This window comes from Kogia breviceps, chromosome 1 (assembly GCF_026419965.1).
Source record: "Kogia breviceps isolate mKogBre1 chromosome 1, mKogBre1 haplotype 1, whole genome shotgun sequence".
NCBI lineage: Eukaryota > Metazoa > Chordata > Mammalia > Artiodactyla > Physeteridae > Kogia > Kogia breviceps.
The window spans coordinates 123,097,486-123,114,892 of record NC_081310.1 but is presented as its reverse complement, the minus strand read 5'-3'; the positions used below and the strand labels follow the sequence as shown (position 1 = coordinate 123,114,892).

Sequence of the window (17,407 nt, the reverse complement as noted above, 5' to 3'; positions counted from 1 at the left end):
CTTGGGAGGTGATGATAGTAATTTTAAAAATATTAAGCTATTTCTTGAGAAAATTAGCAGAACTTTCAGGCTGCCTAGTAGTGAGTAGAAAATTGAGAAGAATGAATAAAAATGAATCCAGGATTTTAAACTGGAGTCAGTAGAACTAGTACTTTTACCAAAGAGGTTTGGAATAATAGAAGGCCATGAACTCCAGTAAGATGTAACAGAGAGTTGAATTTAATGCCTAAATATAGGGCTTTGAAATGCAGAATCATAGAGGGCCAGAAGTTTATTTTCTTAATGTACAGTGTTGCAAAAAGAGCTTCAGAAATTTGTGTCACTAATATTATGACCTTCTTTTTAAAACATGCACTTTATTTTTAATTGAAGTATAATTGACATATAGCATTATATTAGTTTCAGGTGTACAGCATAATGATCCCAAATTTGTATACATTGTGAAATGATCACCACAATAAGTCTAGTTACCATCTATCACCATACATAGTTTTCCTGTAATGAGAACTTTTAAGATTTACTTTCTTAGCAACTGTCAAATATGCAATACACTATTACTAACTATAGTCACTGTGCTATACATTACATCACCATGACTTGTTTATTTTATAACTGGAAATTTGTACCTTCTGACTCCCTTCACCCATTTCACCCACTCCTATACCTACCCCCCTTCTCTGGCAACCACCAATCTGTTATATCCACGAACTTGGCTTTTTTGTTTGTTTTGTTTTGATTTGATTTGTTTTTTTTTTTAGATTCTACATATAAGTGAAATTATACAATATTTATCTTTCTTTATCTGATTTATTTCACTTAGCATATGCCCTCAAGATCTATCTATGTTGCAAATGGCAAGATTCCATTCTTTTTAATGGCTAAGTAATATTTCATGTATATACATACATACATACTACATACATACATATCCCATTACATTATCCATTAATCTATTGATGGGCACTTGGGCTATTCCATATCTTGGCTATTGTAAATAATGCTGCAGTGAAAATGGGGGTGCATATATCTTTTCAAATTAGTTTTTTACTAATGTTATGACTTATTTTTCTCTTAATTGTAGTTCCAACAGTGGTTCTCATTTAAGGGTGATTGTTAGACTTCCCTGTGGAGCTGTTTCAAAGTGTATCTGTTTAGGTCATACTCTAGTCCCCTTGAATCTTAATTTTTAGGGTAAATGGTCCCAACTATGTAAGTTTTAAAGAACTACTTTGAATGATTTTGGAATGCATCTTTAGGTAAAGACCACTGCTTGACACCACTTTGAGGTCTGAGTTATCTACATTTTATAAATGAGGAACTTAATTTCAGGGATGTAGTTTGACTTCAACAGATATTTATTGAATGCTATGTATCAGATATTGTTCTTGGAGCTAGCAATATAGCAGTGAACCAAATGGACACACATTCCTGCCTTTGTGAAGTGTACAGTCTAGTGGGGTGAAATAGACAGTAAACAAGAAGTAATACATATTGTACTATTGCAGTTGCTAGGGAGAATAATAACACAGGGCAGGGTGTGTGTGTGTGTGCATGTGTTACAATTTTAAAGAGATTAGCTAGGGAAAACCTCACTAAAAGGGTAACTTATGAGCATAGGTTTGAGGGAGATGAGGATGCAAGCCATGAAGCTATCTAGGGGAAGAATGCTGTAGACTTCAGGAAATAAAAGGTGTGTAGTAGTTACCAGTTGAAGCCAACAGTGCATTGATTGTTAGTGTTGTATTTTCCAGCGACTGAAATGAAGTAGAAGACACTGGAAAACATGTCAAGATACAAATTTCTTGGAAGGAAGTTGTATTTCCAGTGTCTTCATATTTCCTTCTTGCTTTAAAATTGTTCTTCTTATATAAATAGCAGACAAAAAAAGGGAAAGCATTTTGGGTAGAGGGAAAGCAAGAAGGAACTCTGTAGTGAAATAAAAACACACAGAACAAAGGTAGGGCTGAGTACACTGTGCTTCAGAGAGACTTAAGATGGGCTTGACTACAGCAGATGACTTTTGCTGAGTAATCTTAAAACAAGGTTAGAATAGTGAGGTGTAGCCAGAAGGCATTGAAAGTCAATTTGCTTAAGGATACCATAAACAAGACCAAAAGACAACCCTCAGAATGGGAGAAAATAGTTGCAAATGAAGCAACTGACAAAGGATTAATATCCAAAATTTATAAGCAACTCATGCAGCTCAATAACAATAAAACAAACAACCCAATTCAAAAATGGGCAGAACTAAATAGACATTTCTCCAAAGAAGATATACAGATTGCTAACAAACACATGAAAGAATGCTCAACATCATTAATCATTAGAGAAATGCAAATCAAAACTACAATGAGATATCTCACACCAGTCAGATTGGCCATCATCAAAAACTCTAGAAACAATAAATGCTGGAGAGGGTGTGGAGAAAAGGGAACCCTCTTGCACTGCTGATGGGAATGTAAATTGATACAGCCACTATGGAGAACAGTATGGAGGTTCCTTAAAAAACTACAAATAGAACTACCATATGACCCAGCAATCCCACTACTGGGCATATACCCTGAGAAAACCATAATTCAAAAAGAGTCATGTACCAAAATGTTCATTGCAGCTCTATTTATGATAGCCAGGACATGGAAGCAACCAAAGTGTCCATCAACAGATGAATGGATAAAAAAGATGTGGCACATATATACAATGGAATATTCCTCAGCCATAAAAAGAAATGAAACTGAGTTATTTATAATGAGGTGGATGGACCTGGAGTCTGTCATACAGAGTGAAGTAAGTCAGAAGGAGAAAAACAAATACCGCATGCTAACACATATATATGGACTCTAAGGAAAAAAAAAATGTCATGAAGAGATTAGTGGTAGGACGGGAATAAAACACAGACTTACTAAAGCATGGACTTGAGGATATGGGGAGGGGAAGGGTAAGCTGTGACAAAGTGAGAGAGTGGCATGGACATATATACACTACCAAACGTAAAACAGATAGCTAGTGGGAAGCAGCCGCATAGCACAGGGTGATCACCTCTGTGCTTTATGACCACCTAGAGGGGTGGGATAGGGAGGGTGGGAGAGAGGGTGATGCAAGAGGGAAGAGATATGGGAACATATGTATATGTATAACTGATTCACTTTGTTGTAAAGGAAAAACTAACACTATTGTTAAACAGTTATACTCCAATAAAGATGTTTAAAAAATAAAAATGCCATTAAAAAACAAACAAAAAAAACAAACAGAAAAAAGAAAGTCAATTTGCTTAATATCTAGGAAGCAATAGAAAGTGAAGACCTGAAAGAGTTGAGGGTGTGAGCAACACAGATACAGAAGAAGAGCATTCCAGGCAGAGGGAATAGCAGGTGTAAAAATGGATATATGCCTGTTGTAGTCTAGGAACAGCAAGAGACCTAGTATAGCTAGAGTGGAGTAAGGGGAGACCATAGATGATGAAATTAAGAGGCAATGGGGTAGATAAAGTTAAGAGGTAATGGGCAGGATTTCTCAACTTTGGCACTGTTGACATTTTGGACTAGATAATTTTTCGTTGTGGGGGGAATGTGCTGTGCATTGTGGAATGTTTTAGCAGCATCCTTGGCCTGTGTCATTTGATGCAGGTAGCACCCACTACCCATTTTGGTGACAGCCAAAAATGTTTTCAGACATTACCAAATGTCCACTGGGGGGCAAAATTGCCCATGGGTAAGGACCACTGGTGTAGGGCCTTATAGATTATCTTAAGGCTTTAGCTTTTACTTGGAGTAAGATGGGAAGCTATTGGAAAGTACTGAGCATTGAACATAATTTAACTTACATTTTAACAGAATTCTTCTAGCTATTTTCTTCACAATAAACAGAAAGGGAGCAGAAGTGGAAGCAGGAAAACCAGTTGGGAGACTGTTGTGATAATGTAGGTGAGAAATGCTAGTGACCTGCACCATGATGCTAGTAGTGTGGAGGTGGTAAAAAGTGGTCTCATTCACGACTTAGTGTCATACAACTTGTTAGTTATTTTGATCATAAGTCAGTTGTTTTTTCACACTACTCCACAGCTCTTATCTTGTGATTTAATTATACATGAGTTTTAACATTTGTTGAGCTTATCATTTATATGATAGCGTAATCAAAGCAATAGAACAGATTTGATTTAAAATATGTCAGTTTAATTTTTGAGTGAGTTACTTTCATTTAATATATATATTTTTTTCAGAAATAGTTGATGGAATACTATGTTTCAGGTGTATAACATAGTGATTCACAATTTTTAAAGGTTATATTCCATTTATAATTATTGTAAAATACTGGCTGTATTCCCTGTGTTGTACAGTATATCCTTGTTCTCATTTAATATTAATAGTAAAGGTATGTTATAGTCTTACAACTTTATTTTTAAATTCATTCGGTAACCTGGAAGAATATTGTTTATATATAAATGGTCATCTTATAGAATCTATATCCCTGTAATCACACTGATTATATGCAATACATATAAAGACTTTTCCTCTTTTCCTTTTTAATTAACTGAATAGTAACAGTAGTATGAACAGTAAGCCCAAGTCATTGCAATATAAAGATAGCTCTGTTAATTTTTGTGTACTCCACAGTGCCTGGCACAAGGTGAGTGTTCAATAAATGTTAGTAATTTATGACTCTGTAGTGAAATAAAAACACACAGAATCAAAAAACTGAAAGATTTAGTATCCAAAGGCAGCCTCTGCTGACTCAAAATAGAAATGAGCAGAAGTAACGAAATAACAAGTTTTTTTGTTTTGTGTACCTAACTGAACCTAACTCTAAAATTACATTTTAATATGAGGCCTTTAGAGGAAAGCTTTTTATTTTGAAAACTTTATTTTAATGTCTAAAATTGTCCCCTATATGAGATATGAGCAAATTATATTGTATAATTACCAACTCTAAAGACAGATAACTGACTATTTTATCAGTCTAGAACTGTGTTATCTGATATGGTAGACACTAACCATGTATGACTATTGAGCACTTGCAGTGTGGAGAGTCTGAATTGAGGTATGCTGTCTTAGTCTTAGTATGAACTTGACTTGAAGTCTTAGTATGAACAAAAAACAATGTAAAATATCTCCGTACTTTCTGTATATTGATAAACTTTTTGTTATATTAAAATCCATTTGTATGCCTTGCACTTTGAATGGATCTTTTTACGATTTATGATACTGTAATATCAGGCATTAGTTATTTGAAAAGTACTGGTTTATTGAGTTATTTGGATTTTCCAAATATTGACAGATTTTATTGTACAATGTAAAAAGTCATATTCAGTAATACTAGTATCAGTTTTATCAGAAAAACCTTTAAGTATTGGGAAGCTGTCAAGCTCAAGTTTTATAAAATTCTAATTTTCACGTGAGAGCTTGAATTTCATCTTTGGCAACAAATATTGTCACCTGTTTTCTTTGAAGTGAGTTTCACTTCATTTTTGAGAAAGTGTCTGCCAGATGCTCAAGTCTGAAAGCCATAGTTTTTGAATGTCAGTCTTTCCTTTTAGTAAAAATAGTATTCCTTGTAAAAAGTGGCTAATTCAATGGCTTTTCCTGGAGGGAACTATTGCACTTAAGGGAACTTTATGCACTGATATGCAGCAAAATTGTTTTATGTATACTTTCCATTTTACTGTGCAGAATATCATAAAGAGAGTATACTCAAAGGTCATGATTTAATAAAATTAATAATTCTTACTGCTTCATCAAGGACATTCTTTAAGCAATGATGACATTTTTATTATTTTTTACTGCAAGTGTGCACTACAGCTACTAGTGTGGTCTCGTGTCACTGCCTTGATTTGTGCTATAGCACCAACAGTTTTATCCACCAGTGCTTTTGCATCTTCAGTTCAAAAACATTTTCAACACTGTGAAAAAGGCAGATAATATCTTAGTACTATTTATAAAAAATAGTTTGACCTTGTGGACTCTCTGAAGGGGTCCTGGCAACTCTCAGTAGTCAACAGGCTATTGAAAACTGCTGTTCTAGGGTGCATAAAAAGTTTGTCAAAAATCAGACCCTGACCACAAGTCTAGTGTACATTTAAAATGAGGCCACAGGACTTCCCTAGCAGTCCAGTGGTTAAGATTTCATGCTTCCAGGGGACACACGTTCCATCCCTGGTTGGGGAACTAATATCTCTGTATGCTATGTGGCACAGCCAAAAAAAAAAAAAAAGAGGCCACAAATAGCAGAATACTGTATAAGGCAGAGTATCATATATACCATGTAAGAGCTACAGAGTTTTGTAGATATTCAAAAGAAAAAGATGATAATCAACTGAGACAACATCAGTAAAAATGTTCTTGAAAGGATTAGTATTTGAAATGGACTTTAAAAGATTAGAAAATTTCAACAAGCCGATATTTGGGGTGGTAGAAGAGAGTGTTTCATGTAGAAGCGACAGCACGAAACTAGAGGGGTGGTTATTTATAAGACTTCGGGAAAATCATTTCATCTCTTTGGACTTTTTAGTTCCATAATCTATAAAATGAAACGATTAAATTTGATCATTTAGGTTGCTTTCAGGTTTAAAGTTGCAAGATTTTGTTGTTAGGACCAGAAATCATATTTATATGATTATAATTAAAATTTAGCCTTTTTAAAAGATAAAAAATAAATGTATTTGTTCCGTGTATATTCTTACATTTATTAGTGCATAAAACTTGGAGAGGGTGATAAATGAAGGATCTTAAAGGACTTTATAGGAAACACATTCTGAATGGTTTTTAAATTTTTTCAATTTTATAATCATAGTAAATTCATTTTATTACCTCTTGTTATATTTGTTTTTCATGTCAGAGGTTGGGATGTAAGTGGAATTACAGTGTAATAAAATATACTTAAGTGCCTTGATTGTATCATAATTTTTTTTAGTGTCTGCATTGCTAGAATTCACATTCATTCCCTTTATTCAAAGTATTTGAGGATTTAAATATTTGTTGAGTCATTATTTATAGGCGCAGTACCACAGATTGGCCCTACTCGGATTTTACTTTTTAAAGATACCTATTTCAGTTACTGTATGAACTAATTTCAATTGGGCTAATTTAAAATGTGGCTGCTTCTGAGTTTTTAGACATTTTGAGAGGAGTTAGATGTAGAAGACTATACTTGTAACAAAAATTTTACCTTTTGACATTATTAAATACTGACTTTTCTTGAGAATAGGAATTACTAACTATGTACCATGTAGCACCTAACACAGGGCCTTATGGTAGTACCCTAGTTAAATAAACATTGGCTATATTGAAGATAATTTTAATATAGAACTTTTTAGTTGATAATGTTTTTCTTTGAAAAATTAGGTTTCATTAGCAAAACTGATTTTTCAGTAGATTATAACCTGTGTGTTTTTACCTTCAGTGTCTATTGTGACTTTAGCTTAAATGTTAATGATGAATTATCATCTCAGATGATTGATATGAATATCTTGTGTTTTATGCAAAGATTCCTAAAGAGAATGGTATCTTACTGACCTTTTGCTATTGACTCTTTTAGGAATGGATCGTGATTATGGCCCCGGATCTTATGGAGGTCTGACATTCAAGGATATTTATCTAAAAATTCTTCTTTTGAGTGCCAGTAAAGGTGAGCGTCATTTAATTTTTTTCTTTTTAAACTCTTTGTAGGGATGGATCGTGACTATGGCCATGGATCCTGTGGGGGTCAAAGATCCATGGACTCCTACCTAAACCAGTCATATGGCATGGACAGTCACAGTGGTGGTGGTGGGGGTAGCAGGTAAATTGCTTCATCACTTGGCCAAATAATTAGATGATTGTAAGATTCTAGATATTCTAATTTCCTATTCCTTAGGCATGTGACGCTACTTGAACTTTGCTATTTAGAATCACCTTAAATGTTGAAAGGTGTTAATGGTTCTAAAAATTATCTTAGCATCACTGGCAGACATTAGGAAAATCTCAGGAAAACCTTTATCATTTCATTATAATAGAGTAAGATTTTCTGTCTTTAGCAGTGAGCATTTTTTTTTTTTTACTTCTTTGACTTTTAACTGCTTATCAATCAGAATGTCCTGAAAAAATGATATAAAAATGTTATTGGAAATATTATTTGTGAAGCTTTTTGTTATGAATTTCCAAAAATCTTTACTACTGTGGGGTACTCTATAAAGCAGCAAAGCAGTCTTTGACTAGAATGGGTTTAACTGAACCAGTCTAGCAACATTCAGTTTCTAAGAAACATTTTAAATAGTTATTCTTTTAATTTTAATTTTAAAGTAAGTTACAAGAGCATATTGTAATAATAAAAGTGTTCTTTAAATCATGTCTAGATTATTTATTGGCAGGTACTGCTTATACCAGAAACACTTGTGCTCTAGACTAGGAACATTATATTAAAGCCATGAATATGATACCTTTGCTTATTTTAATGCAGTAGAATTTAGATTGTACTTATATTTCACTGTCAATGCTGTGTAAAGCTTAAACCTAGTTGAACTCCTACAGGCTTTAGGGTTGACCACATTTCAGGTCAAGGGGGGGTCTACTTTTTGAGGCACAAAGATTCCTACTAGATATAAGTAAAACTAGTTAGGAAACATTTGAAAGTATTGTCCTTCTTCATAAATTGAAGGATCTGGATTCCTTAAGGATCGACCGAATGATGCTTACTTTTCTTTTTTCTGCTTCAAGTGTGCCATTATGGTTTATAGTAGAGAAAAATCAAGAAAATAGATACAACAATTTTGCTTACGTGGTAGATGTTTTGAAAAATGTAGTTGAAAAGAGGAATAATTTTTATATGGTTACTAGGATTCAGAAGTAAATAGTACCTTCTATTTAGTGATCTGTAAATAATTGAAGTAATGTAACACATTTAAATGTTTTACCATATCTTTTCCTGCCCTATTACATTGTAAATGTAATGTGCGTAAACTGTGTAGATGTTATCATTTATCTTGTGTAATTGTGGGCCTTTATAAAACTTTGTTGTAAGATAAGCGACTTTTGTAATCCATGCTTTGGTGAGAAGTAAAATGATTTGTTTCTTCTGTTGACTCTATTAAAACCTTGAGGAGACTGTACACTCCCTTTTTTAGAGTAGCTTTATGTGATAATTTTATGTGATACTAGGGAATAATTTTTTATAATAGGGAATAATTTTTCAAATAATTGAAGACCTTATAAAATGTATTCTGTCTAATTTGCCTTGAAAATTCATATGCAGAGGGTATATGTTGGTGGTCTTTTACTTTTATGTTCTATTTTATGTGCTTATCCTTCTAGATTTGTTAGATTTATTAGTCTACAAGTAAAAAGTGACTGAGGATTGATAATTGACCTTAACCAAAGTTTGGCAGGTTGCCAAACTTTATAACCAGCTAATTCTCCCAATTTTGACTGCTGTAGACACAATGAAGCAGTTTTGTCATATACATTATTGGGGGTGCAAATGGATCTCTTCTGTGTCACAAGTAGCCTACATCTGTGTAGTCTTCAATTTGTGTCCCTATTGAAAGCCAAAATACTGTAAATATTTTGTATTTTCCAGTATTAGGGATGGATTCAAAGAAAGTTTGAGTAGTTTGTGAACTTTAACAAATGATTTTTCCCAAGACTAGGGCTGGGCTTAAATAATGACAGACAAATCTTTTCTTTCTATTAAAATAGAAAGCTGCCAAAAAGCAGATTTTTAAGCTAAGGTTTACTTAACTCAATTCATATTTAAACACTGACTCAGATAGCTTTCTATCTGGTCTCATGTTGAACTGCCCAGCCCTAATCAAGTGTGAACAAAAGTAGAACTGTGCAAACCAGTATGATATAAATGAATTTTAGTTGATAAATGTCATCTGATAATTTGTCTTTTGAATTGTCTAACATTAGTAAGCTTACTTTTGTTTTTTCCCTCACTGTGCAACTCTTCCAGGTTTGGACCTTATGAGTCTTACGACTCCAGGTCTTCTCTGGGTGGGCGAGATCTGTACAGATCTGGCTATGGTTTTAATGAACCCGAACAAAGCCGCTTCGGAGGTAGTTATGGTGGTCGATTTGAGAGCTCCTACCGGAATAGCCTTGACTCTTTCGGAGGTAGAAACCAGGGCGGGTCTAGCTGGGAAGCACCTTACTCCCGTTCAAAATTGAGGCCTGGGTTTATGGAGGACAGAGGAAGAGAGAATTACTCTTCCTACAGCAGTTTTTCTTCACCCCATATGAAGCCTGCACCTGTAGGCTCTCGGGGGAGAGGAACGCCTGCTTATCCTGAAAGTACGTTTGGAAGCAGAAACTATGATGCTTTTGGAGGACCATCAACAGGCAGAGGCCGAGGCCGAGGAGTAAGTACAACAGAATCTTTTCAGATTCTTTTCACTAGTCACTCTTTTAAACCCTTTCAAGACCATGGTTTTCAACTAGAATAAACACTGTTCATCCCAGTGTATTTTGAAGAAAAGCTGAGTCCTAAGCATAATTTTTAGGTTGCCTATAAAAGTTTTTCCACCTCAGAAAATAACGTGGCAGCGTGAGACGACTGTTCATAAAGTTTTGCCAAATCTCCCTTTATTAAAAAGGTGAGGATATTAGGTTTGGTCTAAAAGGGGTTAAAAGGAGTTGCATTTTTCCTTGTAAACACTAGCAGTTTTGCTAGTGGGACAGTTCTTGGATTATGTAAAGGTAATGAACCCTTCTGGAGTTTTTGAGTAGGTTAAAGGTGCAATGTATGATAAAATGTGTATACTTTGCTGCTAAACTCTAGCACGTAGAATTTCTCCAAAGCTTCATACTTCACATTAAACACAAGAGACTAAATAAAAGTCGGTGATAGTTGAGGGTAGCTTAGCCATGTTTACATGGTGAAGAAGTTGATATGTATAATAGGTTGTAGATGATTTGTGGTCAGTGTAATTTTGCTAACTTACTCTCTTACAGTATGTCCTATTGCTGGGTGTTCTGTTTTACCTGTGTCACTAGTTTTACTATTGAGAAATAATTTCCTCCCTGTAAAAACATGTCTATGGCTTCTTCCTAGGAAGTAATATTTTGTAAATTACTGCTTAAATGAGTAAATATACTAGTCTTCAAGTATTTAATTTCAGGATATATAGTATAAAGATTATGCCTTACAGTCTCAGGTAACTTGACTGACATGAAATTTTACCTAGTAAGGGTATGTAGATTGTGGAGTTATTATGCACTTTGATCCTCTAAAGAATATTGTATTTTTGCTATAACGTGAGGAGTGTTTTATTTTTTTTAAGTCAGTTGCTCTTAATATTCTGTTTGCAGAGGAAAGTACTTCTGATAAAAAAATGCTGTAGGGCACATATTTTTGACTGCTCACTAGCCTTTGGTACATCAGTGTAGATTGTCATACTTGTGTAGAAATTTTGCATTTATAACAGTTACTCTTTACTTATGTAAAATGCATTGCACCTTTAATGGATAATTGATGAAGATTTTTCTGATGTGACTATGTAAATTACCTGGAAACACTAATTTATTCAAGTCTACTAGGGTAGATAGGTATTCCTAAGCATAATATACAAATGTAAGCAACTGATATGTTGCTATTCTACCATGCTTCATGATTGTAGATTAATTGAAAATAGTTGGGATAATAGGCTTTGGGTTTTGAAATTGAAAATCTATTCCAGTTGGAAAATTTGGAAAACTCTTAACGTTTTCCATTAGGCAAATGAGTTTTTTCTCAATGAGACTTCAAATATCAATTTTGTTTTCATGATAGAAAAACAGGTATTCCTGTTCTTTGTTTCCACCATTCTAGTCAGAATGGACTTTTCTTTCTTTCTTCCTGTTAATGACATAGATGAACCAATAGGGCTTTCTTTTTTAATCTTCACTTGTACAATTCCCATTGGATCCTTCTCTTCAGATTACTCCTCAATCTTTATCTTCTAAAAGTAGGGTTAGTAGAGTAAATTTCTTTGAACATGTGGCCTCTTGGTGTAGTGGATTTTGTTAACGACAGGAGAAGAGGAAGGGACACAAAGAGTCGTTTGGTTGCATGACTCTTCGTCTGTAAACTTTTGCTTCTTGGGCTTCTGGGTCAGAATATGTTTCTCTAGGTAAGAATGTGAATGGAACGTCAGATGCAATTCTTTATCTGAAGTGTGTCTTGGAAGTTGATGCATGGTTATGCTTTAACTCTCCTATTTCATACTAATGTTCCATCTCGCCTTCTCATCCCTTTTTCAACAGGGAGAAATCCTAAATCATTTCTGGATCTTTTTTTACTTCAAACTTCAAATATGGTCTTCTTTGTGTATCTTAGTTTTAAGCCAGGTTTTAGTAAAATAAAGATTTCTTTTAAGGTCTTTTCATGGGAAAACATCGATTAGGAACTCTGAAGAGGAGTTGTCAGAGAGTTGTACAAGTGGTAATATTCTGACAGGCACATATGTTGTTTATGATCTAAAGTAATTTTGAATTGTAAGAATCAAAATATAGGAAATATTCATATTTGTTCTTCTGGAAATAAAAATACTAATTCAGTGGATTTGAGCTCATGTAATAATTTACAAAGTTTTTCAATGTATTTATTCAGAGTGGACTTGTAAAATTTAGTTACATTCTGAGGAATTTTCAGGTGAAGAATTTTAGATAGGTAATATGTAAATTATATATGAATTCATACGTTATCATTGGATATTGTGCTAATATTTCTTGATTTCACAAATTTGCAGCATATGAGTGATTTTGGAAGCATTCATAGACCTGGAATTGTTGTTGACTATCAAAACAAACCCACCAATGTGACAGTTACTGCTGCAAGAGGAATAAAGAGAAAAATGATGCAACCATTTAATAAGCCTGGTGGAACCTTTATCAAGAAACCCAAGCTAGCAAAACCTGTTGAGAAGATGAGCCTCAGCAAATCACCCAGTAAGTAAGAAAACATAACCTTGCTATGGTTCAAGGTATTTAACTCAGTGCATTTAGATAATTTTTTCATGTTTATATAGAAACAGTATAATAATTACAATTGTAGAAGTCAGATCTGCAGATGCCCTAATCAGTCATGGATATCAAAATTACCAGAAGATACTTTTTAATTCACATGCCCTGGTTCACCCCTCTTCGCTAAATCTTGATTTAGGATGGAGCCAGAACGTCTATATTTTTAAAAAGACCTCACATATGATTTTGATTCAGACTCCTTTCTTGGGTGTTATATTTATTTTTGGATATATTATTGAAGAAGTGGTATGTTCCATTACATAGAATCCCCTTCATGAGGTCAAAGGCAAGAAATTTTTCATGCTCCTTGGTACCAGGAAAAGCTGTGTATTCTTCTAGAAAATTAATTTGCTTTTTATCTTCTGGACATGATTATTCTTAGAGATAATCATATTTCCATTTTTATAGTGTTAAAAATTGTGAGCCAGTCTGAAAATGAAATTAAGAAAACAATTTAATTCAGTTAGCATCAAGAAGAATTGAATACTCAGGAATAAATTTAACAAAAGAAGTGCAGGGCTACCCTGGTGGTACAGTGGTTAAGAATCCGCCTGCCAGTGCAGGGGACATGGGTTTGAGCCCTGGTCCAGGAAGATCACACATGCCATGGAGTAACTAAGTCTGTGCGCCACAACTACTGAGCCTGCACTCCAGAGCCCGTGAGCCACAACTACTGAGCCCATATGCCACAACTACTGAGCCCGCATGCCACAACTACTGAGCCCGCATGCCACAACTACTGAAACCCGCACACCTACAGCCTGTGTTCCACAACAAGAGAAGCCACCACAATGAGAAGCCCACACACTGCAATGAAGAGTAGCCACCTCTCGCTGCACCTAGAGAAAGCCCATGTGCAGCAATGAAGACCCAACACAACCAAAAATAAATAAATAAAATAAATAAATTAAAAAAAACCCAAAGTGCAAAACTTATACTTTGAAAACTATAAAACATTGTTGAAAGAAATTAAAGATCTAAATAAATGGAATACTAAATAAATATTCATAGATCAGAAGACTTAACATTATTTAGATCATAATACACTCCCAACTGATCTACTGATTCAGCCCAATCCTTATCAGAATGCCACCTAACTTTGCAAAAATTGACAAGTTGATTCTAAAATTCATAGGGAATTGCAAGGGACCTAAAATAGCCAAAACAACCCTAAAATAAAGAACAAAACAGACTCATTACTTCATGATTTCAAAACTTACTACAAAGCCACAGTAATCAAGACAGAGTGGTACTGGCACAAGGACAGACATATAGATCAATGGAATAGAATTGAGAGTCCAGAAATAAACTCATAAATCTATGGTCAAATTTATTTTAGAAAAATGCTAAAATTATTCAATGAGGAGAGAATAGTCTTTTCAACAAATTGTGCTGGAACAACTGGATTGCCACATGCACAAGCTAAAATGCAGCACCTAAATGCAAGGACTGAAACTATAAAACTCTCAGAAGAAAACAGGGGTAAGTCTTCATGGCTTTGGATTTGGCAAGGAATTCTTAGATATGACACTAAAAGAATGAGCAACCAAATAAAAAAATAGGTAAATTGGACTTTATCAAAATTAAAAACTTCTGTGCTTCAAAGGACACCATCAAGAGAGTGAAAAGACAGCTCACAGAGTAGGAGAAAATATTTGCAAATTACATATCTGATAAGGGACTTGGGTCTAGAATATATAGAATTTTTAAACTTAATAAAAAGAAAAATAGCCCAATTGAAAGAAGTGAGCAGAGCATCTGAACAGACATTTTCCCCAAAAAGATATACAGATAGCCAATAAGCACATGAAAAAGTGCCCAACAATTAGCAGGGAAATTTAAATCAGGACCACAATGAGATACCACTTCATACTCACCTGGATGACTAGAATCAAAAAGATAAAAACAGGGCTTCCCTGGTGGCGCAGTGGTTGAGAGTCCGCCTGCCGATGCAGGGGACGCGGGTTCGTGCCCTAGTCCGGGAAGATCCCACATACCGCGGAGCCTGCGCATCCAGAGCCTGTGCTCCGCAACGGGAGAGGCCACAACAGTGAGACGCCCGCGTACCGCCCCCCTCCCCCCAAAAAAAGATACGAACAAGTCTTAGCGGGGATGTGGAGAAATCAGAACCTTCTTATACCACTGGTGGGAATGTAAAATGGTCCAGGGACTTTGGAAAACAGTTCCTCAAATGATTAAACAAATTAGCATATGATCTGGCAGTTCCACTCCGAGGTATATACCAAGAAAAATGAAAACATATGTCTGCACAAAAATTTGTGTACAGATACATATAACATCGTTGTTCATAGTAGCCAAAGGTAGAAACAAGCCAAATGCTCGTCAGTGGATGAATGGATAAACAAAATGTGGTACATCCATACAGAATAGAATGGTAGAATATTTTCCAGCCATAAAATGGAGTGAAGTACTGATACATGCTACAACTTGGATGAACTTTGAAAAGATTAATAAAGTGAAAGAAGCCAGTCACAGAAGTCCACATATATGATTCTTTTCATTTGAAAGTGTAGAATACAGAAGTCTATAGGAATAGAAAGTAGATTATTGGTTGCTTTGGGCTGTGGGGTGTGTAGGGAGTAATACCAGGGTACCAGATTTCTTTGTAAAGTGATGAAAATGTTCTAGAATTGATTATGGTAATGTTTGCACATGTCTGTGAATGTCCTGAAAAACATTGGATTACATACTTTAAATGGGTGAATCGTGTGGTTTATACTGAACTATATCTCAATAAATCTTAAAAAAAAAGTTCAGAGCCAGATTACTCTGTTTCTTTTATCTGTTATTGTATTTTATTTAACTTCGTAATGTATCTCTAAATGAAATCAAGTACATTTGACCAAATTAGATTGTCGAGAGGATACATAAATAAAAGGTAAGGAAATGTCTTTCTCAGCATTCTTTGTGAAAACGTAATAGCAAAATAATTTACAACAGATACTTTGCCTGTTTTTGACTGTACACTGAATTATTTTTTGTTTTTTATATTTATTTTATTTTTGCCTTGATGACTGAAAAGCATTTTATCTTTCCAAATTAGGTGATATTGCAAGGGGGCAAAAATTACTCTCTTCTTTAGAATTAATATTTGATTGCCTAATCTTGTTGGGACTGGAGGAGGTTAAGATCATTGTAATGAATGAATATTCCAAATTTTTCTAGTCCAGTTTTTCAAATTTTTTACATCCAGTTTTAAAAATAAGATATATATATATATATATATATTTTTTAACATCTTTATTGGTGTATAATTGCTTTACAATGGTGTGTTCGTTTCTGCTTTATAACAAAGTGAATCAGTTATACATATACATATGTTCCCATATCTCTTCCCTCTTGCGTCTCCCTCCCTCCCACCCTCTCTATCCCACCCCTCTAGGTGGTCACAAAGCACCGAGCTGATCTCCCTGTGCTATGCGGCTGCTTCCCACTAGCTATCTGTTTTACGTTTGGTAGTGTATATATGTCCATGCCACTCTCTCACTTTGTCACAGCTTACCCTTCCCCCTCCCCATATCCTCAAGTCCATTCTCTAGTAGGTCTGTGTCTTTATTCCCATCTTGCCCCTAGGTTCTTCATGAACTTTTTCCTTTTTTCTTAGATTCCATGTATATGTGTTAGCATACGGTATTTGTTTTTCTCTTTCTGACTTAACTTCACTCTGTATGACAGACTCTATGTTCGATCCACCTCACTACAAATAACTCAATTTCATTTCTTTTTATGGCTGAGTAATATTCCATTGTATATATGTGCCACGTCTTCTTTATCCATTCATCATCTGTTGATGGACACTTAGGTTGCTTCCATGTCTTGGCTATTGTAAATAGAGCTGCAGTGAACGTTTTGGTAGATGACTCTTTTTGAATTATGGTTTTCTCAGGGTATATGCCCAGTAGTGGGATTACTGGGTCGTATGGTAATTCTATTTTTAGTTTTTTAAGGAACCTCCATACTGTTCTCCATAGCAGCTGTATCAATTTACATTCCCACCAACAGGGCAAGAGGGTTCAATTTTCTCCACACCCTCTCCAGCATTTATTGTTTGTAGATTTTTTGATAATGGCCATTCTGACCGATGTGAGATGATATCTCATTGTAGTTTTGATTTGCATTTCTCTAATGATTAATGATGTTGAGCATCCTTTCATGTGTTTGTTGGCAATCTGTATATCTTCTTTGGAGAAATGTCTATTTAGGTCTTCTGTCCATTTTTGGATTGGGTTGTTTGTTTTTTTGATATTGCGCTGCATGAGCTGCTTGTAAATTTTAGAGATTAATCTTTTGTCAGTTGCTTCATTTGCAAGTATTTTCTCCCATTGTGAGGGTTGTCTTTTTGTCTTGTTTATAGTTTCCTTTGCTGTGCAAAAGCTTTTAAGTTTCATTAGGTCCCATTTGTTTGTTTTTATTTCCAT

The 17,407-nt window shown here is 34.8% G+C and overlaps 1 protein-coding gene across 3 annotated transcripts in view; it reads left to right on the top strand.

Annotated features, from left to right (window-relative positions):
• ZNF326 (zinc finger protein 326) overlaps positions 1-17,407 on the top strand; it is a 75,456-nt gene that overhangs the window by 39,986 nt on the left and 18,063 nt on the right. Inside the window, exons 4-7 of one of the 3 annotated variants that reach the window (XM_059063600.2) lie at positions 7,528-7,563; positions 7,659-7,770; positions 9,922-10,327; positions 12,695-12,893. In XM_059063600.2, coding sequence (XP_058919583.1) covers positions 7,528-7,563; positions 7,659-7,770; positions 9,922-10,327; positions 12,695-12,893 — 753 coding nt within the window. Of the gene's footprint in view, positions 1-7,527; positions 7,618-7,658; positions 7,771-9,921; positions 10,328-12,694; positions 12,894-17,407 lie in introns of all 3 variants that reach the window. The other 2 variants (XM_067043064.1, XM_059063630.2) reach the window with 2 other exon arrangements.